General features: G+C 39.4%; 1 protein-coding gene across 14 annotated transcripts in view; it reads left to right on the top strand.

Moving 5' to 3' along the window:
* The window catches only part of NRXN3 (neurexin 3), a 947214-nt gene that overhangs the window by 82385 nt on the left and 837670 nt on the right, over positions 1 to 27159 (top strand). For 12 of the 14 annotated variants that reach the window (XM_085225422.1, XM_085225425.1, XM_085225424.1 and 9 more), the window contains exons 3-4: positions 1095 to 1112; positions 9602 to 9631. The exons of the other annotated variants lie outside the window; for them this stretch is intronic. In XM_085225422.1, the coding sequence (XP_085081548.1) occupies positions 1095 to 1112; positions 9602 to 9631 (48 nt within the window). The remainder of the gene's footprint in view (positions 1 to 1094; positions 1113 to 9601; positions 9632 to 27159) is intronic. 14 annotated transcript variants of the gene reach the window in all.

Raw genomic sequence — 27159 nt, forward strand, 5'->3', positions numbered from 1 at the left:
GGCAGAAATGTTTTTGGATCTGTAGGAATCTGAGGGGTTAATGTATTGCTCTGAAGCTTTTCCTGAAGGATGGTGCCTGCGACAGTGCAGCTCCTGGGCAAGGTTCAGGTCTCCAAGGAGGAATGCTATGTAGGGACTTGGCCCTACTGTTTCTGGAAGCAAGTTCATGTTTTTCTTTGGAGGACTGCCTTAGAAGGAAGGTGTTGATCTGACATTTCAGAGGTTCTTCCCTCATGGGGTTGTAAGTGTGGCTATTCAGAGCAAGACATAACATGGAATGCTAAAAAAGATGTAGGAGGCTTCTTTTTTAAAAAACATTCCCTGGGTTTGCTGGGCTCTGCAAAAAAAAAAAAGTTCTACATTCAAAAATACACCTTTCTATGTTAGCCTTGTTCATGTGTATTTTGAAAGACTAACTTATTCTGGGGTTTATGTGATTGAGTCCAAAAAGTGGTCCTATGTAACAAAGGAGAAAGTATTGAATGCCACTTGGTCTGAATTCCACATCCTGTGGAAAGACAACATGGGATGTGCCAACTCATGATACTCCTCCCCCACCACTACTGTTGTCTGCAATGAAGGATGGGATTTTCTGAGAATGATGGGCAGGAGGAATGAAAAGGAATGGGCTCTCTTCTGGACTTCAGGATTGAGTGTCTTGCACCTGGTCATAAATTCACGTGGCCCCTCATAAAAGGGGAGCAGGTTACTTTCCATTTGTTCTGAAAACTTGCTTGAATTTATGTGCACTGGAAACCTACTGCAGGCAGGTAGGTTTTATTTCTTCCTTTTGCATTTGTGTGTGAAAACTGGAGTATTTTAACCAATGTTCTTACAGGAACTCTTTTTGGACAGATATGATGGTGGATTCACTTTTACATGCACAGTGGAGAGGGAGTCAAAACCTTCTCCCTTGCATGGCTGAGTGTTTGGCTGCAGATGGGTGGCCTTCTAACAAACCTAATTACTTCTGGTTTTGCATGAAATTGATTTCCGTGCAAGAATGCTGAGTTGCTGTGTGAATCTCTAATGGCTTTTCTCTCTTCTCTCTTCTCCTTTTCTCCCTTCTGCTTGCCATGAAAATACTTCGACAGATGTCAATCACATTCCAGGTAAGTATTACCTTCAGTGAGCTGAAGGGCTGCTCTTTGAGGAGTGGTTGTGGGCAGTTACAAAGGGCAGAAACCTCATCTGGCCTCCTGGGAGTGTTCAGCACAAATCTCCATCCTGGATATCACAGGGTCTGGATTGCAAAGTCTGTGATGAAAGGAGGACTTTGTGACTTTCACTGCTATAAAACATTCTTCTTCTGAGATGAAGCTGTGGTCAGTTAAAGGGATGTTTTCTGAATGAAAATGGCATTAAAATAGTTGGTTGTATTGCTAATAAGATAGCATTAAACACTGCATTATATACAGTTTTTCTCGTATATGTGTAGGAATACAAATCTAGATCATTTTCCTGCTGCTAGCATAGTTTACTCTGTTTGCTAGTCCTGCTGAAAACCACCTGATGTTCATTTCCCCTAGCAAAGGGTTTTATTGTTCTTATTTTAGGTTTAAAAAAAAAAGTGAGGATGTTTCTGGCCAAATGTAAATGTATTATTTTACTTAAGTCTTAAGGCTTTTGTTCCCCACAGTGTGCTAATAATTCATTTAAAAGACTTGCATCACTTATTTGGGGAATTCTTCCCACAGGAAGCATTTTACCACAGAGAACTCCAAGCCTCCCTCTCTATATTGCTTTCTCATTGTTGCATGGATCCAGTTCCCCCAGCTCTAGTTTCAGGAGTTAATTGAACTAGAGTACCTTACTCTGGCCACTGAAGCTTAGGAAACTCATTTTTTTTTTTTCCCTCATGCTCAGGCAGCATCACCTGGTTTATCTTTATGTGAAACGGAAATGAGAGCCAAACAGCAGTGTTTCTAGGGCTGTGGTGGGATGATGAGAGGACTGAAGCTTTTTCTTCCTCACTTCATGCATAATATTTGCTAAACCCAACTTGAGCCTGGAATGATTTTTCCTTTCAGTTTGCTTCTTTTCTACCAATGGACAATTAGGTTTTGTGGAACTTTTCAGAAAGGTGCAGTAAGGGCCAGCAGCTTGAGTAATTTCAGTATATTTTTTAACCCTTGGGACTGTTGTCACTGGTCACCTTCTTGTTCTACTAAGATCCCTTGCAGTCTGTGTGTGTCTCAAGTGACAGTAATAGGAATAAAAGTGGCCAAATGGCAAGTGTTGCTTGGCATGTCTTAGGAGAAAAAAGGCTCAGGATACCATAACCTGTAGGGCTGAACATGCACCTTCCCTGCTCCAGTCCAAGGTGTCCAGGATCTGGCAGAACAAGCACCAAAGGCTCAGTGCCACAGGCTTTCCCCACCACAACCTGAAGCTGTCAGTGTCTGTGGCAGTGGCAAGTGCTTGAACTGGGAAGGTATGGCCTTGATATGCTCTACCAATACACAGCTATCTTATTTGTGATATGCCATGAGGAAATGTTGTCTCACAACAGCAATGCCATCTCCAAGGTGTGCAGAGGGGAACTACATCACTGATAGGAGCCCAGGCAGAGAGAGGCAGCACAACAAAGCCAGGACCATGCTGTGGGCTGTGCTGCGTCTTCCTGTTCTGCAGATGGGTTCTTCTACCCACTTCCCCCTTATCCTTGTCATTTGTATTTTTGGATGTACTTTTTTTTTATTCTCCTAATCAGTCATATATGTTTTCATTCTCACTGCTTGTGTGCTTTCTCACATGGCTTTGTAGTCACACTTGGATGCTCTCTTCTATATACTGCCACAGTCATCTTTGTGTGTTCTCATTGTGACAGCTTCCCATCTTTAATTATAAGGCGCTGTAGCTGCTTGCTCCTAGACTTCAAATCCACCTGCTCAGCTCTTCTTGGGAAGAGCACAGGTGCTGCTGCATGCCTGGGCTGCTCCATGGTTTGGCTATGGACCTTCCTTCTACTCATCTGTATGGAGCTCTTAGCTCTTCCCTGCCATCCAGCTACCCAGGTTGTGAGGATGAAGCCCCAGAGTCCTAATAAATGATTTCTTTAACCATTCAAGGTTTGCAATATAAATTAAGGATTTTATGATCTACTGGTAGCTGTTTACCCACAGGCAGCAGAACAGCTGAAAAGAGACACTGATTAACTGAATGAATATTCTTGTCAATTGGACTGGTCAGAGCTAATCCTTCAGAAGATGTCTGTGAATTGGCTGGGCTGCAGTGGGGACCACAGCACAGGGCTCTGCTGTATGCAGTTCCTGCAAGGTGCAAAGAAGTTGGTCTTGTTCAAAGTAAACAGAAATATGTAGTAGGGATGAACTGAATGGACACAATCCTATAGGAATGATTTAGTTAGGGTCCTGAGGAGAAATTAGTCCTTGCCTGAGCAAGACTTCCATAAGGATGCAGAGGCCCTTGACAGCATGAGCATACCAGCAGTTTTTTCATCTGGTTTTTAATCTTTCAAGCTCTGTTGAAGTGGTACCCATATGCTGAGTTCTGCTTCCTTGAATGTGAATTCTGCTGCTTGGGCATGAATACATGTGAATTGTGTGGCAGATTATTTGAGGTTTCCTATTTGCAGAAGGTACTAGGTACCAAACAGCAGAAGCCACCTGTGCCATGCCTTCAATGCCACTTGCACAGGTGGTCAAAAGCTCTTCGTAACAGTATATGTTCTTTATAGATGCTACCATTGTTCTTGTTTTGCACGTCCTTTGCAGATGCACTGTCCATAAACAGGATTCTCTTGCACTGAATGTTAATGTTTTTCAGCTCTATGGCCATCCATTTGTGAAAAAATAGCAGTAGTGATACTGTGTTCAGAACAAGAATTCCAGGTCCAGAAGCCTCTTTTTTTGAAAGTAGATGCTGTGGAACAAACTTAAGAAACAAAGCTAGTATTGCTCTTTTTCTGGTATACCTTTATAGTTTCTGGTAGTCTCTGCCCTAAGAACTTCCTGACCTGACAATGTTGTATCTGAATTATGGTGTATTTAGTCATCTAATGACCTGTTTTCTTTAGACACTTTGAGGCTTTTTTCCTTTACCTGCTTATATATATTTTTCCTCTACAGTGGCCTGTTGTTTAATTAGGCAACTGTGGAAAGTAGTTCCTTCTGTTTTACAGCTGTTAGTTGAGAATTTCATTCAGTGACTCCTCCTACTCCTTGTTTCCTGGCTAATAGGGGAAAAAATGCCCTGTTCACCTGTTCTGTGTTATTTGGGAATGAATCTCTATATATTGTCAAGCATTTCATTTCTAAGATGAGGAATCCTAATCTGTGCTTGATAGTACTTCCTTTCCTACTTGTATGCTGATTTGGTCAGGTGCTCATATCTGCACTGATAGACATCTTATATGCTGTCCAGAAAATGCATTCACCTTCTGCTCTTGCTTCCTGCATATGTTCTCTTTTGCATGCGGTCATCTTTGCTAATCTTGCATGTGTATTTTCATGCTTTCAAACACCAACATCTTCCGAACCCTCCTCATGTGATTTGATGTCTACTTCTGCTCATGGATCACAGGATAAACTACTTTCTCTTTGGCTCCCATTTCATGCTATTTCTCTCTTGATCACTCAAACTTGGTGTCACTCAAGCTGATTTACTGCCTCTAATGACAAAACCTATTCTGGAATTATATAGCAAGGGAAGCAAAGGGGATGGGAAACTGGAGCTAGAACAGCTGCTATGTGTAATTGGATTGGAAGTGGGCCTCTAGCTACAATAACAGAACTGTGCTCCCAGCTGGCTCCTTGCAGGCCCCTTGGCTGCTGAGCACCTCATAGATGAATCAAACAAAACTGACTGTTCCCCAGCCTGTGCTGCTGCTTGCTTGGTTATATGAAATGGGTGTTATACATGCCAGCAGCCAACAAATCAGGTCAAGCTCTTGGCAGAGCTGACTTGTCTAGCAGGTACAAGATTTGAACTAGATCTCAGAATGATTTTTTTCTTTAGCTTTTTCTTCATATCGCTCCATACAAGGCTTTTGCTTCTTATCCTGAGTCCCATCTTTTGGCCCTGTTGGGAATGCACAGGTTTTGGTATGCGGGTTCTTTTAGGGGTGCTTCCTTGCTGTTTGAGATTTAGAAAAACCAGGGAAGAAACTCTTCTTCCTAACTAAAAGAGGGAATGGCTGAGGGAAATGAGGTAGGAAAGTTCAGAGAGGAAAGAAGCTTGTTTCTTAAGCAAGAACTTGTTCTAGGAAACTAGGATAGGAAGTGTACAGAACAAAGCCCATCGCTCAGAGTGCTCTCCTTTTCTGAATGTGTTATTTTTTTTAAAGCCATGGTTTGCATGATTTCTTCATCAACTCCATAAAGGACTTGCATGTGTGTGCTGGACTGGGAGACACATACTGCATCTCTTACTGTCTGTTTGAATGGGTCAGGGAGACCGGTATCCAGGAAAGCATCATATGTGGATAAGCCTGCCTCTGGGGAGAGCTGGCTGGCTGCTGCCTGACGGCCTATTTTCCTTCTATTATGAGCTTTTGAGCTATTCATCTGGCAGCATCATTACAAGGGAAATCTCGAGGCTGCCCACCCTAACAGAACAATTCAGCAGTGTGCACACCCACTCACATGTGCTCGCTCCCAGAGCATGGGCCCAGTATCATGGGACAGGCTGTAATTAACTAGATGAGGGAGTCCGTCTTCCTTTGCTGCTACAGTCAGCTGTCACTGTCAGCTGTGCTTTGTTCTCTCCCCACCTTTTTAGATTTTAGTGGTTTTATTTTTCCGTTTCAAATGTTAAGTACCAAAATGCAGTGCTGAGGGGAAGTGAGGGATGAAGTTCAAACTGGCTTCAAGGTTTTCTTCATGCCCTCTTCCATTCTGCAGATTGCCCCTAGTGAATTCTTAAAGACAAGTCTGCTGCTTAATTACATTGCTCTTTCATACCATTGTACTCTGAAGTTACTTTTAAGTGTCCTTCTGGCTTCCTAAGAATCCAGCATTGGCCCTTGATACTTTATACAATTAGAGCTACTTAATTCTACTATTTTGATATGGAAAGCAGATGGCTCACAGTGGTGTTTTTTTTAAATGTAGTTCTTTGAAGTATTGCTTTGAGATCAAGGGAGATTAATATTAACCTTTAAGAAAATTATATTGATTTGGTAGTAGGTTAAAGAAATATATAAAAAACCAAAATTTCCAAGCCTCAATAGGAAAAGTCAGTTGTAGCAGGCATAGATCATGGCCAGTGAGCAAAATTGTAGGACAAGCAGTTGCTTATTATCTAAGAAACCTGTTGAGAGCCTCCCTCCAAAGCCGTGCACTTGGCCTTATTGTAGTTCAAATTTGAAGTTCAAGAATAGCAAGTCACCAGCTCCCTGGCTTTGATGTTATGTTTTGAACTTGCTGCCTATCATTTCTCTTGGGAAGTAGCCAATAGATTATTGTAGGAATGATGACATCTGTTAAGAAAAAACTCAGCTCTTGACCATGGTGCTTCATGCAAGTCTGTTCCAACCTTTTCCCAGTTGTGTGCTGCTGGATTACAGCCCTGTAGCTTCAGCTGGGGCTTCTTGCTGGAAAAAATTCTAGGATTAAAAGGGAAGGCTGAAACAGTGCATATTTCACTCCAATTTAGGAGAAAATTCAGATTTCATGTAGCATTCCCCTGGAATGAGGTGCCTGTTGACCCAAGCTGTGATTGTACTTGTGAATAACATGTTTTGGGGCCTGATGAGTTCATTTAGTATCCTGAGTTGGCTGAAAGCTTTTCTAGCTTTACGGTACGGTGAATACCCAAATAACACAGTGATAGATGTCCCCGGTGTTCTGGCAAAATCTGGTCTAATTTTTAGGTCTGCACACTCCTCAGACCTCTTGCATTTATTGGATGCCCTCATAGTACAACAAGAAATGCTACCCTGTGCCACTTGAAGATGACTTTGATTTTTCTGATATGAAATTCATTTAGTACCTTATCATATCTTGACAGTGATGTAAAGGTGAAACAACAATGTCAGTTCATGTTTTGTGTTGATTTTACTGTGATTAATTCAAGATTCTTGTTATACATGCTGCGAATGTCACAGATTTTAGCTCCCCAAAGATGAAGGTTTTAGTTGTTAATGACATTTTACTGGGATAAATTCTTTGATTTTCATGCCTACTTTACAATGCAAGGAAGGAAAGTTTTTGGATGGGGAATATTGGTAAATTGTTTCATTACAGTATCATATAACAAATCTGGAATTCTGTTGGTGTTAATATTAGCTAAAACAGAGATTGATATCAGTGGACAAGTTAAGAGCTAATATTGTTTCTTTTTTTTCTGCTATTTCTCAAAGTCCACTCCACTCTTCCTTCCTGTTTTAAGAAGGAAAAAAAAAAATTGTTTTGGGGGCACCTTATTTTTTTGGTAGTCTCTTTGCTTCTGTTGTCCAGTCTGTATTAAAAGGTGGAGTGGAATGTGTGGTCTTGCAGCTGCAATAATTTCTGTTTGACAAGAGGCAATGTCAGAAGGCTTCCCTGAGAGGCTTCCTCTCACAGAGATTCGCACCAAGTCCACACTGGGGGCCAGAAGGGCGAGTGTGTTTGGGAAGTGTTCTTGATTCTGGGCTACAAGCGAAGGACTTTAGACCGTATCTGGCTGATGGGCCTGGTAGAAGAGGCATGCAGCACTGAATTTCTGAGGATGGGAAGAAAGATGATACTGAAATTCCTGACATTTGGGGATTTTTATAGCTTCTTTTGGCTTCTTCAGAGAGAAAGAGGTCACAATTAAGATGTGATTCAGAGTGCTTAGTGCAGGCTTCTGCCATCTACTCTGTGGAGATCTCTCTTTGTCAGTGTCCATTGTCTCCAACTGGACACCATTGCTACTGGACCTCTGTGCTTTGTTGGTCCTAACAACTATACTTTTGTCTTCTCCTGGCCTTTTACAGTGACTTTTGTATGACTTTCAAGCACCCAGTTGCTTGAGGATTTGCCTTTCAAGAATGATGGGCTCAGTGGCCATAAATATAGACACAAATACAACCTACCCTCTTAGCACAGAAATACTAATCACTGACATAATATCTTATAATGTAGAGCAAAAATACATCCTACAATATCAAATCTCTATGTTTATTTATAGCTAAAACTGAACTAAAAACCATTGAAAGCTATGTTGTGTTTCTGATTATTTTTCTAAATCCACAATAATCTTCAAGAATGTTAAGATATTTGCATTCCTTAGACTGTACAATTATAAATCCCCTTATCTGGCTTGGAGTTCTCTGTGGGTGAGCATACTCTTGGTATGATTTGGATTTTAGATTTCTCCAACAAATGCATAAGAAAAAAATACAAAGAGATAAATAAACAAATTCAAACTCAGCATGCTGCTTGTTGAAAAAATTTCATTCTAATAAATTCATTTGACCTCTCAGTCTCCATCGAAATTAAAGAAGTTGAGAGTTTGACCAAACAAAGCTGCTTCAGATAGGGATGACTGTACATATCTATACATGCACTAGAATCTCTGCTGTATTAAGTTCTGCATGAGGTAGGAGATGTAAAAGAGGAATCAAGCTGAGGAGAAGGTCAGGGAACTATGTGTGGAAGGTGGCACTCATGGCTCAAGTTGATAGGACTTTGATTTTTATGTGTGTTAGTTTCATGGGTAATGTGCCACAGAATTAAAGAATAAGTCATCTGGTGTTTGATGGAAGAATGTTTTTAATAGTGTCTAAAGGATATTTGTAAAAAAAAAAAAAAACAGCTGTACAGTAAGCATATTTGAAAACTGGGTCTGGAAATTGTTTGTAGTTGGGACAAACAAGGTTTATGTCAGAGTCATGAGAGACTTCAGCTAGCCCACAGACCTATCTACAGAGCTGGCAGTGACCAGCACCTCCAAGAGCTGTACTGCTTCCTGCTTTACCTTAAATTGTTAAACTGGTGTAGCTTTAGCTATAGAGCTCAGAAGTTGCATCCTTGATTCTTAACAGAAAATTGGATTAGTACAAGGTTAGACGTACTTTTAGTCCTTACCTGATCTGGTGTATGGGGGTGTGTGTGTGAAGTGTTGATCTGCTCCTAAAAATGTGCTAAAGCCATCACATTCATGAATGAGCATAGCTTTGTGTTTAAGTGCATTTAGCCCAGATGTTTCCTCTAAGGCAATTGTGGTTGAACCACGGTTTCCCTTTCACTGACCACTGCAGCTTTGAATTTCAAATCTTCAGTAGAAGAAAATTCTTTCTGCAGCTCTCCAGAGAAGTCGATGCTCCCTGTTGGAGCTGCACTGAAGCTCTGGGGTCTTCCAGTCCATGTAGCCATATGGGTGTGCAGTGCCTCTGGAGTTGCTTCCCGGGGAATATGATGAGAGCCTCAGCTACCATTCTGCAAATGACAGCCCACTTTTTCTACCTGTGATGGAAGCTTTCCTGCTCAGTATGGAAAGCAGCAGCTGAATACGTGTGTGTCCTTTGTGCTACACCCATACTTGATCTAACTCAAGTATGTGAGCTCCAGTCTGAGAGGCACTGGACCACAAACTGTGTGCATATATAGCTGCCTCTTCTCTGTTTTGTTCCTTTTTTCTTACTTCCTCTGTTTTTTTTCTCTCTCTTTCAAAGGTCTCTCACACCTGATGATGGGTGAACAAGGTATGTCCTTCTACTTTCTCTTTGTTTCGGTCACTCAATGTGAAAAGAGCTTTGTGCTTCTTCTCTGAGCTCAGCTTTGCATGATAAAAGGAGCCGGACTTGCTGGGTCCCAGTCAAACCATTTGCATTTTTGCCTGGGAACTGTAGCTGCTTGTCAGACTGGGACCCAGGAGTGAGAGTCTAGGGAGCGTGAAATGATTCTGCTGACAATAAGGAAGGCTGTTTTCTCCCTCCATGCAGACCACCTGAGTTCCCATTTATTTCTTGTGCCAGCTGTAATGACTCCCGCTCCTTGGTAAATGTAAACCTCAATTTGGTCTTTAAGAGTGCAATTATTACAAAAAAATGTTAATAGCCTTCATGGCATGATCCTACTTCATTATGAATCCTCAGGAAAATTGCTTAGAATGGCCTGTAAATCCTGTATCTGCAATTTAAAATAAATACGCACTGAGAAAAAAGGTTTAGAAAAAGAACAGGGGTAACCCCAGGCTGGGCTACAAATGGGATCTATGCCTGTATCAGAGTTCATGTTTTAATATTTCAGACTAGATTGTGTTAGGAATCTATTTGTTGTGACATGATGGCACCATTAACCCCTTTTGCAATAGTGGGTTGTGGAGCAAGAAGCTGAGGAGCAGAAGTGAGGCAAAAAGGAGGTAATTCTGTTCAACAGTGTCAGCATCTTACTTACATAGGTACGCAGGAAGGAGTTAGAAGTACTGGTGATGCATTCTGATCTTGTGAATGCACCTGTTAGATTGTTGAAATCTTAGTCGAGGTGTGCGAGGAGAGAGACATGAGAACAGGACAGACAGGGAGACTTGTTTTCCAAACACATGCTGTGCTAGAAAGACCAGACTGTGGTCTCCAATTTGTCTGTGGAGGAAAAAATGGGAATACTGCTTCTGAAGCCCACTGTGGTTTTTCTAGACTAGATGTACAGAATTGAATTTTTGCCATATCCAAAGAACACAGTGCCTGTAAAGGCATAACAGTAAGTAGCTACTTGAATTAAAGGGACATAATATCTCAACGAGACATAAGAGATACTGAAGACATAAGCAGTTTTTATTCAAGGCAGGTGTCTCCTATGAGGTCATTAAAGCTTAAGAAACAGAAATGAAGCTGGAACTCAGTGTTCAGTGAGTTAGCATTCCCATGCGGTAGGAAACTAGGCTCTTTGGCACTGGGTGTCAAGACCATGATACTTGCCTTGTGAAACATCTGGCTAAGCTCTGGGAAGCATTGAGCTACTTCTGTGACCTCTTACTGTTCAGCTGTACTCATGGCTTGGTGATAGTGCTTAGTCAAGAAACCACCCTTATTTATCTACAGTGTGTCAGGGAACAGTGGATTCTCTTTTCTTGCCAACCAACTCACAGATATTAAAAGGGAATATTTAATCTCTATAAAAAAAAAAGATGGGTATAAAATATGTAAATGTATATATGTGTAAATATGCAATGTCAACAGTATATATAAACACATTAGTTTTGGTAGGTGAAATGTGTCTAGTGAATATATTATCACAAGATTTATTTTTGTCTGTCCTGTTCTGTCATTTCCCTTGCTGTTTTGAATTTGATGTGGAATGGGGCATATCACTGCTGTGCTATTGCATGAGAGGTTTGCATTTCTCAGTAGAAAATCAAATTAAAGCCAAAGGGCTTAACCAGGCAGTTGCTGATTTTGCTGTCACTTGTTTAAGCCTTGCTTTGTGTTTTAGCTGTGGCTTTTCTTGTTGTTTTTTTTTTTTTTTTCCCCTTAAGATTCTGTTTTGTTGGGTTTGGTTGCTGCATAAATATATTCATTTTCTTGTTCTCAAATGTATGGCCAGAGGTATAGTGCTATAATTTTGTTATTTATGCTTCTTTCTCCTCTTTTGCCTACTCCATGATGGACACCTCTCTTCTTCCTCCTCTTAACTGGATATGCACCTTCCTGTCTGTAGGTAGAAGTAAAGGTAGAGATTGCATTCTTTATAAGACTTCATTACTTGCAAAATGTTTGTCAATGGACAAATTGTGTTTTTATGTGTGGATCATCTTGAAATGTAATGCTGCTGCTTTAAAAACCATTTGGCTTTGTATTATGGAAGAAATTAAGATGAATGCTTTGAAGCCTTTTTCAGAGATATTATTTCCTGCCTGTTCATGCTGCTGTGCAGGCTCTGTGCTGCCAGGCTGTATGCAACTGATGATGCTGGGGCAAAGTGAGAAAGTTACTTGAGTCAGATGGAGCCAGGGCCTGTGAGCTGGTACTGGTGACTCTGGTGTGGGGGGGAAGCAGGACCTACTTTTGTCAAGTACTCTTCCACCATGGAGGTCTTTGGTGGTATCATTTCTCCATCTCTGCTTTATTTTCCTCTCCCTGTGAGCAAAAAGATGTTGTTTTTTTAGTTTGTTTTTAAAGGAGGAATTGAGTTGCAAAGAGCTGCAGAATAGACAGGAATTATCAGCATTGCTAAACAGCCCGTTCACTCTGCAGCTCAGTACAGCACAGTGCATGAAGTGGAGAGGCTGCTGTGGGGCTCCAAACTTGCTTTTTCAGCATTTCACACCTATCTCAAGCAAGCAGAGGGCATTCATCCATCCTTAATCAAAGCTGTCAAAAATGCAAAATGCTGCAAACCTGCTGTGGGTCTCCAGTTGGAGTGGAGGGTGGGAAGGGAGAAGATTAATTGATAAATTACAAGCACTGCTGCTAGGATAAAATCCATTTCTTCATCTTACTTTCTGATGAGATCGAGAGATTAAAAGGTTTTATTATGCTGAGGCTTACTCATCTTCAGCTAATATACTGCTGAAGAGTCTGATCTATCTATCAGCAAGATTGGATCACACTGGAGAATGTTAGTTGTGTCCATGGCAGTAGGACATTGGAGGATAAAGTGACTAATTGTACTATGATATATTTTGGAGGATATGACAGCTCAGAGGATTTTTTTCATCTTAAATTCCTTTGAGGCACTAGGATTCTCTTCCCACTGACTGCTACTCCCTCCATACCGGAATTCTGGGGAGCACCATGGCTTATTATGCACTTCATTTTATTCCTCTTTATGAGGATTTGCCCTCTTGTAACAAGTTTGTGTTGCTAGATTCTTTGTGATGGAATATCTCACATAATATTTGTTTTGTTTGAGGTTGAAAAAATATTCTACTAATTTATTTTGTATCTTTTCTAACAAACATTGAAATGGGGTAGAAAAGATATGAAATAAACTAGTAGAATACTTTTTCAAAGAATAATATGTAAGCTGTACTCAGAGCCATCTTCTTAGAGGTGGACGTCAAACTTGATAATCACATACACACAAAAAAAGAAGTGAGAATGTACAGCTGTAAGCACACCATACAAAATGTTACTGTGTCTCAACACAGCTGCCAATAATTGAGTTAGCTGATGCATGGCTTAGTGTGATTGAAGGGGAGTGTAGGCTAGGACAAGTTGTGTACAGTGTGATGTCAGCTTATGTTTCTTTTCTCAGGTAGCGTTTATGTTGCAGGACAGTGTACAGGACTAAATGAAGAGTCTTTTCTTAAGGAAAACTCCTACAGGAGATTGTATGAATGAGGATTATAATTTATAGTCTGCAATTAATTTGTATGTGCTAAAACAATTTGAGTCACTACATGAAAATATTTCTGTTCCCAGCATGTGTAAATCTTAGCTCTACTTATAGCAAGTGACTTCAACAGAGAACCATCACTTTGTGACAAATGATATTACCTTCAGAGGATGCAAGCTACATAAGTTCGAACCAACACGTGGCCCTCAGCTCACAGAGAAAGTGGTACCACATGCTACCAGATTGTAGCTGGAAGGTTCATATTTTTTGGCATTCTTGTAGTTGTTAGGAAGAACTGGCAGCTGCCCTGTCTCGTGCTGTGTGCATGGACAAAAGGTACGATGTATTTGATTTCATAATACATCTTCACAAGGTGTAGCAGCCTGTGCCTTTGCATTCATCATTTGCAATGAATCTTTCATTATTTGCTTCCACTGTAGTAAATAGGCTTCTTTTGCATCTATCATTTTAAAAAAATTCTTTAATAAGTTCTTGAAAAGCTGAAGAAGGTGAAGTTGGAGGTATTTTAGGGTAATGGCTGGTGTCATTGAATAAAGAAAAGCATCTATGCATCACTCGTATTGAGTTTACATTAAAATTTATGTGCACTATTTGTGTTTTTAAGTGTATGAAACTCTTCAGAGAGATGAAGTAAATGATGGTCAGTAAGGACTTCAGTTTGGTGTGAACTGCTGAATGCAGCTGTTCTCCTGAAGAGGGAACTGATAACTAAAGGAACAATTATCTTGAGTTTGTCTCTAACAAGAAAATGGTACCAAAGGAGATGGTAAATATTCAGGTGTAACTTGCTATTGAAGGAGAGGTAACAGTCACATTCTTCCAAATCTTTTGCACTCTTGACATCTTTGTTAAAGAAATTATAATTTGTGCTTTTGATACCCTTTATCTTTTTCATATATATGTGTAGTGGTTTTTATTTTATCACCACTCTTGGTTTGAATCTTGCTTCTACTGAGGTTGGTGCCTCCAAAGGAGAGATTGGCAATATTCTTAATGGGACACTTCACTTCCATGATGTTGCTTTCTCAGGAATGAGTTTCAGCTAGTCAATGAAGTCCTGTGTTGTCTTGCAGTGCTATTTCACAGTTTACTTCATTTAGAGAGCCAAGATTTCCCCAAAAACTTGAAGTGCCCATTGTCTCCTCTGAAACAAAGAATGGCAGTGAGGTGCACTGGTTGCTGGGTGTGCCCAGGACACCTGCTCAGCCTGCAGGTTCTGCTCTAAAGCTCTGGATCCTTTTTGCCATCACTAACTGTGTTCAGGATGTCAAACTATGAGGCCACATGCCGGTTTTGCAACACAAAGCAGGTTTTTCTCCATATTTTTTTTTCCTTGTCAGAGATAAATGATGAAGTACTTGCGTATTTCCTGGATGGGGTATTTTGGTTGCATGTTGTGTAGACCAGAGGTTACTGTCAAGTTCCCCACTTAGCACTCAGCATTTCTAGATCAGAGTATCTCTTTTGGCCCTAAGTACCGTATCCCAAGTAAGTCTTTCAAGTCTTATAATGTTCAGTGTTGCTTCAGTGAGTAGTGTGAAGTTGTAATCTCTTTGAGTTGTTCAATAATATTGATCAGGAAGAAATGGCACAGAAAAAATGAAATCATGTTTGTGGACTTGGATAGAAGGAAAGAACTGGCCTTTACTGGTCTGGAAAATAATTTCAAGCTCCCTGTCAGTAATACCATTAGGATTTTAGAGCGATGTGAATAAGTCCATCTGAGTAGCCAAGGGCTTATGCAAATTTTTAAGGGAAACATCAGTAACAAATTAAATCATTTGTGCTCTATGAATATCTAATTATACAAGGGGAAAAACAACACTACATTCATCTTGCCAGCCTTGGCAGTGGCTCTTATTCTGTTTGCCCTCTAAAATATCTTAATATGAGGGTTTTAAATTCAAATATTGTTTTTGTTTTCTACACTTATAGTCCTTTCTTTAATACTTTCAGAGTGTATAATTTTGGGTTTGTTTTTTTTCCCCTCTTAAAAATAGAAATTCTTGCATTCTTATAAGGATGACAACATTCAGTTTTAAAATCAACTTCAATCACTGTTTGAGAAATAAAGCATTTTATTTTATGGCTAGCAAATAGCCAATCCATAAAACCTTTTTGACAGATCCAAGGCCTCTTAAATGTGCACTTCATTCTTCTAGAATCTTTTTTTTTTTTGTAAGCAAACCTTTGCTGCTTGTTTCACATTTTCTTTGAGGGGAAAAAAAGCCACACGCATTCTAATTCCTCTAGGTGTAATTACAGATGATTGATGGTTGATGAATTTTATACTGGGGAACAGTTCAGCAAGAAATTCATTCTATTTCTGTATGCTCCAGGATTTATGAAAATTCAGGACTTTGGTGAATAAAGTCACTACAATGTTGAGTATTAGCTAAGAGAAATGAATAAATGTCTCAGACATATTTCTCCTCTTAACAGATTTATGAAGGCAAATAAAATGACACTTTGGGATGTGTCCACTGTAGGACATTTTTGGTAATTTTTTTTGGCATATTTGTGTTTATAAATAATGTGTATGCATAAAATATTTAAAATTGTGTTAAGTACATTATAGTTTGTAGGTTATTTTTCTTTCTTGCTGCCTTATTTCAAGCCTGTGTGTTTCCAGAGTGTGAATAAACAGCTGACTCTTGATTGCCTTTCATTTTTATTAAGAAGAATGATTCCTGGGAGAGTTAAGGGCATTGTGGTTTTGTTGTGTGTAAACAGGAGCTAAAATATTGTCCTCTCATGCTGTGGTGTGGTCTCCTGTTTTTGATGGGGCTCAGGTTTCACTCTGCCCTAAGAGAATATTTAATTGATATCATTGAAAGCCTTTTTTCTTTTTCCCCTCTCTCCCTCTTTTTAAAATTGGAGGCATTCAGTGATGTGTAGAGATGCAGAGGCAGCAAAACAGGCCATATGCTTTGTAAAAGCCAGCCTAATAGTGCTTTTGATGGACGTCTGATTTTTAAAGTGTTGTATCTTTCATTAAAATTTATATGTAAAGTAAGGGCAAGCACAGTGACATGAAAGCTAATGCAAGTTGCACATCTTGACATAATAACAATCACAAGAAACTGGAGATCCCAGATGGCAACTTGGCCTTTGCCATCCTTTTAATAAGCTACTAACTGCTAATTATTGCACTCTTATGGGCAAGTTAATTTACTGTTGACTCTTAAAGAGACATTGTGCTTTTTCCTGGCATTTAAGATTTTCAGTTTAGGTTTGAGATTGGCTTTTCCCTGCAAATTGGAGTCTTTTCAATGGACAATAACAAAAAGGTAAAAAAAAAAAAAAAAAAAAAAAAGAGAAGGAAACGAAACATAATAAGCAATTTTCTTTGATAGTAGCAGAGTATAGCTTTGTGGGTTTCTCCAGGGTATGGGTTTAGAACTGAAATAAACACCAGCATGCACAGCGTATACAGGATTTAGATTTCATGTTTAAAACAAAGTCATTAAATCAAGGTTAGTATTATCACTACAATTCAAAAGGAAAATATTTTCCTGGAATAAATGAGTTCTGAGATTCTGAAAATGAAGTGGAGTTGAAATAAAAAATAAAAATTACATTTGTTTCTTTTGCCAGAAATAATTTGAAGTCAAAATTTAAATTCACACTTCTGAAAGATAAAAACTATATTGTATTTTTAGAAAAAAATCTTTATTGCAATGTTACTTACTTTGAAATAACACTCCTTCCCTGTGCTACCTGTAAAACATGCTTTTAAAATAATAATAATAAATATACATGTATATACTTTTCTTCTTCCAGTTGAAAGGGATATTTTATAATGAGACCAGTCAGGGAGAAGTTTTGATCTAAGGAACCTATTTAGGAATGAAGGAACAGCTGCAGTTTAAATGGACTCTAATTCTCGTACTTAATGCTATTTTGTGAATGCATAATTCTGTGATAATGTTTGGGAGGAGTGATGGTAGGTAATAGCTTATTTCCTTGCCTTTATGGTAATGCAACAAAGTAGGAAATAGACCCCTGTCACACACATCAGACGGTGCTGTAAAAATAGAAAATCCAGTGTAAGAGTGGAGTTTTCCTTTTTAATGCTCGTGGCTTTTTGTGGACTATGGTGACAACTTTATGGTATTGAACAGTTTTGAAAATGTGTTCTCTGTAAGCTGGATCTTATGCCTCAGGAGTAATCATTTAGAAACAGCAGTGTTACATGCAGTGCTTTAGCAGCTAGTAAATATTTTGACTAGAGATTAGTGGATAACATACCATAAAATGGCAGTAAAACTATTTCTGTGAAGAATATCATGCTTTCTCAAACTATCTGATTTAATCTCATGCAGTATCTTCTGTCTCAGCTAAGTCATGTCTAATGGTGTGTTTTCATAAAGTCTAACAACAATGACAAAAAAATTGGATTTTTTTTGACTCTGCACCCTTTCCACACACTGATTGATTTTTGACACCCAGCACTTTGCCTTTGTTTGGACATCTCACCTCTTCCGTGGATCTAGAGCACCTTCCACTGCTGGCTTTCATTTCCACTTCTGTCTTAAAAGCTTTGATATTGATAGATTAATATACAAGGGAAGATGAAAACAAAAACAACAAAAACAAACTAACAAAAAAACCCCTGCCACATAGACCAAAGAATTTGTGTGAATTCAGCACTCGCAGGTTGTAGTGTATTCATTTGTTTTAGAGGCAGTTTTGTTTGGAAGTTTATGCTACACACAACTTAGCCTGTAAGTTGATTTGCTGAAGGTGCTGCATTCCCTAAGCATTCAGTGAAACACGTGGAAGTGATAGGTGTTTTGTACCCAGTACTGTGTACAAGCAAGGACAAAGTCCCCAGTTTATATTTCAGTAGTATTTTCTATAAGATGTTGGTCTCATCTTATATGCTTTATATACCAAGGCGTTTGATGTGATGGTATTTAGGAGCCATATTCTTCATTGCATTGCAAGCTTTTATTGTGGTATGACTGATATTGAAGGAGGGGAATTGCTCTGATGTAAAAGCAACAGTTCAGGGAAGAATCTGGTTCTGAGGCTGTTCTGACAATAACCTGAGGGGGCTATGGATCATTCTCACTAAATGATGATGACCATATTTCTGCTCTTGTTAAAGTCAAAGACTGCAAAGTCTTTGATAGAAATGGCCCTTTACCAGCACTGCTGTATGGGAAAAGGCTTCAAGCAGAACTGCTACTTTGAGAATTTGTGTACATAGTTGTCACCATTAAAAAAAAGTCAGCAGCATTTGCCAAGCAGTACCACACCGTGGTGCCTGAGATATCGCTTTCTCTCCTACAGTAGAGCAAGAAGAATATATGTAGGTAAGTGTTTATGATTTGGTTCTGTTAATTGCATGCATTTTAATAGAGCTTTTCTCTCAAGTCATAGTTTGACTGGGGAGCTGCTTATGGGTCAGATCATTTCTAAAGCAAGACAAGGTTGCTTTTAATTGAACAAATTCTTTTTACTGAGGACAAAAAAACCATCATTTCAGTATTTATTCTCAAATCAGACAGCTCTGTGATTGTTAGTGTGTTAACAAAAATGTGTAATTTCAATGTTAAAATAATTGTATTTTAAAAGGATCTGTGGACTTGTTAGGTAAAGCAGAATTGTATTAAGCTAGTGTTATAAATCACACACCTTTATTCCCCCTAATTACTGGTGTATTAATAATGACCAGGCTGATGAAGAATGTGCTGATCACCAGCTGGGATCAGACAATTACAGCTGATTATGTAAAGAGTTAGTTGCTATAAGCCTTGAAATATTAAAACTTGCCTAGAATAAATATCACTAAAGAACCTTTGTCTTTTACGTGTGTATTCAGCTGCCAGTTCTCTGAGCAATTCCTGGCTCACCCAGTAACGTCAGGAATCAAACTGTGAACAGTTATTTTCCAGCTCTGTGAATGGTGATAAAAGGATCTTTCATAGCTGTTGGCTTGTCCTGTGTGGGGAGAGCACGCTGCTGCATCACAGCATAGGGATTACAGGGTCTTGCTCAGCTCTGCTTTAAAGATGTTGCAAGCTTTTACAAAACCCAGGGCAGCACCTTGCATTGCTGTGCATTCGCATTTCCCAGCTCTGACAAAGGGCACATGTATCAAGCGCCAGTGCCTTGCAGGACTGACTGCGCCATCCCAATAGCACATCTGTCTGACCACTTTCAATTACACATGTTCATTCATGACATAGTCTTTTTCCAAAAAGAGTCTCAAAGTCTGTAGGCAAGCTGCTCTTGGAATCTGTTTTTGTCCCTGAGGTCATCAACTATTATTTTCATTCAGTTCCTAAATATCCATTGATTTATTTCTTCTCTGTTGTGAAATTGCTGAAGAAACTCATATGTTTCCTGGACTATTTCTGTAAAGAACACTTGCTGGCATTTATCATCAGCAGTTTGATCAGAGCATAATTTTTATTACAATGTGGAAGACCATTTATGCCAGACTGTGAAAAAATTATTTTCCTAAAGTTGGAAAAATTAGAATGTACAAACCATAGGGCTCTCTTTAAAAAAAAAAAAAAATGACTTGTCTAATGTCTTCAATTCCAGACTTACTGTTTCAATTTCTCAGTCAATTTTATATTACTAGACATGATACGAGAAGCATCGTTAGTGATTTTGCTTTACTACATTCTTTTACTTTATTTGTTCTACCTATTGCCTCTATCTTTAATACAGATGTATTTTAAGAGAAATCTGTGGACACTTCATTTCCTGCTGTGCTGCACTGTATGTCCATAATAGAGTAAATATATTATGAGGTGGATGCACTTACTGTATTGTCAGACAAAGGTATGATTTCTTTCTATTAGTGGCAATTCTTTTTTATTTTCCAAATACTGAATCTTAATTTTTTCAGTAGTGGATAATAGCTAGTTTTCTTTTTTTTTGTCTCCTAAATTACCTTTATTTAGCCCATTGTACTTTCTTACTTGTTTTTTTTTTTCCAGGTGTTACTATTTTACTATCAATCTACTCAGTTAAACTTTGTGCTGCTCTATCAGGCAAGTTTGGTAAATGTTGATCAGTGCATGAAATCAGTTCTTAAATGGTTGCAAAATTGTCTTCCTACAAACTGTTTTTATCACAAGGCTTTCAAGTGTCAAAGTCATTTGGAGAACTAGATAGATAAAATGCATGAGCACTATGCTTTTTCCAGTATAGAATAAATAAATGTTTTCTACCGTGTGCTCTGCTTTTGATAGTGATTTGTTAAAAGGGAAAAAAGAAAAGCAATCATATTAAATATTTACAAGAGTGATTTAGTTGTGTAATCGTGTGCTATGCATCCGTGTTTAATAGTGAAATCAGCTACTGCTGAAGTAAATGCCATTAAACTGGTAGTGCTGTGAAGGTCACTGCCTATGCAATGTCAAAGCAATTTATAGAGAATAATGATTTTTGTCGGCTTTCCAATGTACCAACCTCCCTCCTTTTTGTCTCCTTTGCCCAAAATAACTGAGAAGAAATTTATTTCAGGACTCACTTTCTCTGACTCTTCTCCCATCTGACTGATTTGAGAGCTTGAAACCTCTTTACAAGTTTTCCTATTGATGTGCTCAGTGGATAGACACTGATTCCCTTCTTTCCGGCCCTGAGCTCATTACAGCTCTATTTGTTGGGATTTCCTGTTGGTCATTTCTCAGCTGTTTTTTTTTTTTTTTAAGAGATGCTGAATTATCACTGCCACTCTGAGTGGTTGCTTTTCTCTCTTTATGCTGTTTCTGGACCATTCTGTCTGCTATTCTCCAGAAAAATACTTTGTCATCAGCAGTGCATCTGTCAAGTTTTGACATCCCACCGATCTACTGTCCTGAGAAGTGTCTTGTAAATGCTTTGAGTATGTTCCTAAGTAGCTTTGTGCTTAATGGAGTGGCCTTAAAAGGGACAGGTGGGTGCTATGCTTTGACTGGCGTCCCCTGTGAATTGTCTGGACCTCTGCCTCTGTGGCGGTCAAGTGGGGACAAAAGCCCTTCACTGCTGCACAAGGAGGCTGGTGCACTGGTGCTTATAAAGTGTCCTGAAAGCAAAACACAATGAATACAAAGCATTATCATTCAGCTTCACATCCATCCAGTAAGAAGGTTAATTATTTGTTTTCCTTGTTTTACAGTTGAATAAGCAGAAGCATGTAGAGAGAGAGCAAGTTGGAGGAGAACAGGCAATAAATGCCACAGTTCTCTTGTCTGTTACTGTTTCTTTAACCATCCGAGCAGTGTATCTTATAAACCACTGAGTAACTTGCTTGTTCTACCAAAGACTATCTCAATTAGATTCCACTTGCTAAAGCAGTTCTCTAAAGAGATTGAAACAGTATCTGTTGTTAAATGTGTCCATAACCATATAAATAACAATCATATTTTACAGAGGGAACAACATGTATTCCCCTTGACAAGAATCTACAGAATAATTAAAAAAGCATAATGCAAAAATGCCTAGAATGTTAAGGACAAGCATTAAATAAGAGAGTACTTAAAAATTGAGGAGCTATGAGGATGAAGAAGGGAGATAAGGCAACTGCAGCGGGAAGATGGACAAATAAAATAGTCAGGAGGATTGGGACAGATGTCCCAGGCAAAGCAATGGGAGAGGAACCTGCTGTGAACACTGTTCTGGACTCAATGAGATGGAAAAATTTTTTGCAGAATTTTAAGTAGATGGGTATTAATATTTGTAGCTTATTTAGGTTTTTATTTTTTATTTTTTAGTATCTCTTTCCATAATGTATGTAAGAGAAGACTAAATCCTTGATTTACTGATTTGGCTTTTCTTGGCCTTCTCCTCCAGTTCCATTAATGGGCTTTTTATCTGTTGTAGAAGAGGCTAGTTCAGCAGGGAGTCTCAAATGTGTATATGCATAGTTAATTCAGGCCCTGTGGTTTTCTTTAGTCTGTTTTATCTGGTTCTTTGTCTCTTTGTATGCAAGTCTATGATTAGCATTGAGTTCTTCCCAGAATACTGGCAATTATCTCACAGGTGGAAGGATTAAGAAAGAGCAGTGAGAATTACACTGGGATTAAATATGAGCGCCTTTGGAGTGTGTTTGTGGATATGACGTTTTCTTTTTCTATGAGCAAAAAGAAGAGAGAAGCCAGCTCAGCCTTCAGGTCTCTCTAGAGAAGAAAGTAATACTTCTGAATATGAAAAAGTAGCATCTCAGCTTGGAAGGAGAAAGGAGACGTAATGTTAAGGCACAAGATTTAGAGTCCTAGGTTTAATTCTTGGTTGCTTTGGTTTTGTTTCAGGCTCTTCAGATTGCTCACAATGAAGCTTACCTTGTCCACATGTGAAAGGAAGATGATGATGCTTTTCTGGCTCATACTGCACAAAACCAAATTACTACATAACTGTGCAGAGTTATTGGGTAATAAGTACAGAAGAAGAGAATGGAGTATTCTTCTCAGGCCCCACACTACAGTCACACATTCGACAGTGCAGTGGTGTCAAATGTTGCTAGTGAAGGGCTGTTCTTCTTTACCTCTCCCTCTGTGGAGTGAGTGGGACCAGTATTGTGTTGGTGTAAATAGGGTTTCTATAGATTTCTTAGAAAAGGGGCTTGGCCCCGTTTAGAGAGGAACTGCCCTGTAGGATAGGCAGGTCACATATCCCAGGTTCCAAAGGGATGGTTTGAAGGCTGGACATGTTGTGTTTTATCTGCAGACTGGCCTGGAGACTGTGAGGAGCTGTAGGTCACCATGAGGCCTCCCCTTTTCTCTGGGCTGAACAAACCAAGGGACCTTAGCTGTTTATCATATATCTTGCCCTCTAAACCCTTCACCATCTTCTAATCCTCCTTTGGATTCTCTTATATGTTTTTTGTTCCTCTTATATGGTGGTGCCCATGTTCAGTCACTTTTCAACAAAGAGGGCCCAGGTTAAAAACGCAGGTCAGGTTTTGTCACTGTGATGATGACTGATGTGTGTGGCCAAAACCTGGCTTTGGTGGGAGTGGGGAGTCTGTGGTCTGAGAGATACCCTCATGTGGAAGGAGGAGGAGAATAGAGGGGGCTGAGGATTCAGTATCTTTTGGTACCCAAACCTGCACACTGAGCAAGGTGAGGCTGTAAAGGCTGTAACAGTACAGAGCTGAGCAGGACAATCCCTTCTCTCACCAGCTGGCAGAGCTGCGCCTGATGCACCCCAGGGTATTGTTGGCTTTTTTGGCTGCCAGGGCGTGCTGCTGGCTCACATTCAACTTGCTGTCAGCCAGAACCCTCTGACCCTTTTCTATGGGATAGTGCCCTGTTGAGACCACACAAAGAATTTGGATGGAGTTATTGCATGAACAATTCAGAATGCTTTATGGAGGTTCTGCTATTTGTTCCTTACCCCTTTGCAAAAATTGATTAGTTAGCTATGATACTTTTCCTCTTATAATGAAGATTTGTTGGTTTCATTTGGGGTGTGTTCAGCTGGTTGCGCAGCTTTGGGATGGGAGCAGAGAGTTCCAGAGCTTTTGCTGTGTAGAATATGAACTTGTGAAAGTTACTTGGGGGGGAAAAAAAAAAAGTTTTCCAGGAGGACTTCAAGGTCCTGATACTATTGTTCCAAAAGAATTGCCTCAGCCTCTGTTCTCTTTCCATCTGTTGACCATTATTTCTGTTTTATTTTTGGTACTGATTTTATTCTTAGTGTGTCAGGTTGTTTTTCCTTGTTTGTGTTGATGGATAGCTGTGATTGAAAAACCTGTTTTCTTCCAATGAATTTTTATCAGAATAACCATCAGTATCTTTCTATTTCAAGTGTCTATGCCAAAGGTTTTAGAGTGTCTGCTTATGTTACCCTGCTGGAGTGGATCACCTTAGATTTTGACATGCTTTGACTTACTGTTGCCAATAATGCAACACTGAGTCTCTTTTATACCCTGGTATGGGGCATTGTTGCCGTTCCACTGCTCAGACTCAGGTTGGGGCGCTTCAGTCTGGACCTTCAGCAATGAGAACTTGGTGGGAAAGCAAATCTAGAAGACAAACTTTCAAAGCTGTGAAGAGGAGATATTGTGTAGCCACTCACAGCCTTACTTGGTTGTGACATAAAGCTCTTGGAGCGGGTCCAGAGGAAGGCCACTAAGATGATCAGAAGGCTGGAGCACCTCTCCTATGAGGAAAGGTTGAGGGAACTGGGATTATTTAGCTTGGAGAAGAGAAGGCTCCGGTGAGAGCTCATTGCAGCCTTCCAGTACTTGAAGGGAGCATATAAACAGGAGAGGGAACAGCTGTTACAAGGGTGGACAGTGATAGGACAAAGGGAAATGGTCTTAAACTGTGACAGGGGAGGTGTAGGTTAGATATTAGGAGGAAGTTTTTCACACGGAGGGTGGTGAGGCACTGGAGCAGGTTGCCCAAGGAGGTTGTGGATGCCCCATCCCTGAAGGCATTCAAGGCCAGGTTGAATGTGGCTCTGAGCAGCCTGGTCTAGTGGCTGGTGACCTTGCACATAGCAGAGTGGTTGAAACCAGGTGATCATTGTGGTCCTTTTCAACTTAAGCCATTCTGTGATTCTTTCCCACTTAACAGGAGAAGATAATGAAGGATAGAATTTACCTGATTTTCTGCAGAGATAGTTTGCCACCAGAGCCAGTTCAAGGGCTCATATTTTTCTTGGTGCAAAAGTACAGAGTTGAATTCACTTTCAGCTGAATGTGCTAGGTAGGTACAACAAGTCACATCAGAGCCATATTTAGAGATGGACCTTAGCAGTAATATTATTCTTAGATGATGTGGAATTTCCTTGTTGTATTTTTTTTTTAGTCTTTCATGGGTCAATAAGATGAATAAAAATATCTCTACTGCAGATGAGACACTGGCTTGCCAAGGAACAGGGAGATAAACTTTCATTGTACATGAAGGTTTCACTTTGTTAACAGACCGCTTTAGAGGAAGGGAGGAAACACTGGAAGAACAGGACTGATTCAAGAGTCTCTTATTGCAAGATTATCTGTCCTTTTATTGAGCAGCATATTTATTACATGGCAGGGCTCTAGTTACAGGTCAGTGATTGTCTGGGTTCAGGTGTTTACCTGCTGGCTTCTGGGATGGCACATAAACAGCTGTAAATAGATCCAGTTATTCAATCTACTCAGAGGTGTTAGGTTATAGGTCTCCAGGCTTTCCAGGTACAACGTCAGAGTCAAAGCAGACAGAAGGCTGTCCTCACAGATGGTAGAGCTCTCTGCTGGTGTTATTACTGCTGCTGACAGAAAGTTTTGGAAATATTAAATTGAATTTTCACCAGTGATAAAGCAAAATGGGCTGGGGACAGTTGGCACAATGGATAGTGCAGAGGAATTCAGAGTCCCTTTTAATCCATTCAGGGTACCCCTTTTTGTCAGTCGTTTACATGGCAGGCTGCTCATTCTTTTTGCTCTATTATGGGGCTTTGGGGCTCATATTCCCCTCTTACCTACTCTTTTTTCCACATTGCTGACATAATTTCAAAGCACGAGTTTTAAGACAACTTCTCCTGTTGTAATTTCCTGTGTCCACAAGATCTCTTTGTGCTGTATATGAAAATCTGGAAAGGAACAAACCCTGCCCTGAGTAGTTCATGCCATAGTAGTTGTGGTGTCAGAAATTACTATAAGTGATACAGGCATCTGTGAAGAGAAGCAGGAAAGTATGCTAGGCACTTGGGAAAAAGCTCTCACAAAATAATAGCAAAAATAGACATATAGGAATGAAATACATAAAAATTAGCCAATCCCTTAGGCCCTTCAGTCTGTTCTGTCTTCAGACAGCCAAACGTTTGTGTTTTTCCAATAGTTATAGTTTCTTGTGTGTATACCTCAACTATTTTATCAACAGTACAACTATCATAACAATTTCTGGTTCTCATCTGCTCTTGTTTCTTCTGGTTCTGAGTACCATACTTAGGAGAGTAAGATGCTGTGACAGCTTTCTAACAGATTCTGAGCATAGCTAAATTGTAATTCCTACCCCTAACATTTCCATGAATTAACTTTCAAACCATTTCTTAAAAGCCTTATCAGCCTCTAATAAAATAATGGAAATATTAGTAAGAAAAATGATTCTGTAACTATACAGAGTGACAGAACCACAAGCAATAATCAGTGGCATTTAATAAACACAACTCATAGCTGGCATTTGATTACTTTTGGACTGAGTTACAAAATGGATGAAAGGGGGACAGTGCTTGTGATATATTTAGACTTCGATGAGTTATTTGACAAAAAGCTCTACATAATTTTGAAGAAAAAACGCAAAATTTGGCTTTCACATGAAGAGTTTTCTAAAATAGCAATACAAAATGCAGCAGTATTTTCATGAACTGGGAAGGCTAGACAAATTGAAAGTTACTGTCATTTGTCTAGCACAGTTCTTCCTTTTTTTGTTATCACTGAGAAACGACATATTAATGAAATGTGTAGATTTGACTAGAATGGGAAGAAATGCAATCATCGCTGTGAATAGAAAACAGCATAAATGTCACACAAGTGCAGTGACATCCTTCATAAAGCAGTAGGTGGATAATTCATCTGTAAGATATCTGATAAGCTGTGCCTAAACTAAATGGTTGAGGGCCTTAAATACAGTAGGGTGGAGATATGTCAAACAGTTTGTAAGAATTTTGAAAGGATTTGATGATTAAAACTGTACAGGGCTTGATTGTGAGGGAACAGTGAAAGACCTAGTACTTGCAGCTAAACTTAACACTGAGATTGTGGCAAAATATGAATGAAAGCCATCTCCAAGTACATACAGAGCATAAATACAAAGACAAAAAATTGTCTTGCAGGAATTAACTATAAGGGGTGCCACTCAACTGTAAAAAGGTGTTTTAGGTCAAGTATTAAGAATAATCTTAACAGTGAAAACAATGACATCAGCTTATGGAGCACTTTTTCAAAAGCAAAGATGGGAGCTACTAAGTTTTTGGTAATTAGAAAAAAAAAAAAACAACACAC

Source organism: Meleagris gallopavo, chromosome 5 (assembly GCF_905368555.1).
Source record: "Meleagris gallopavo chromosome 5, MGAL_WU_HG_1.1, whole genome shotgun sequence".
Lineage (NCBI taxonomy): Eukaryota > Metazoa > Chordata > Aves > Galliformes > Phasianidae > Meleagris > Meleagris gallopavo.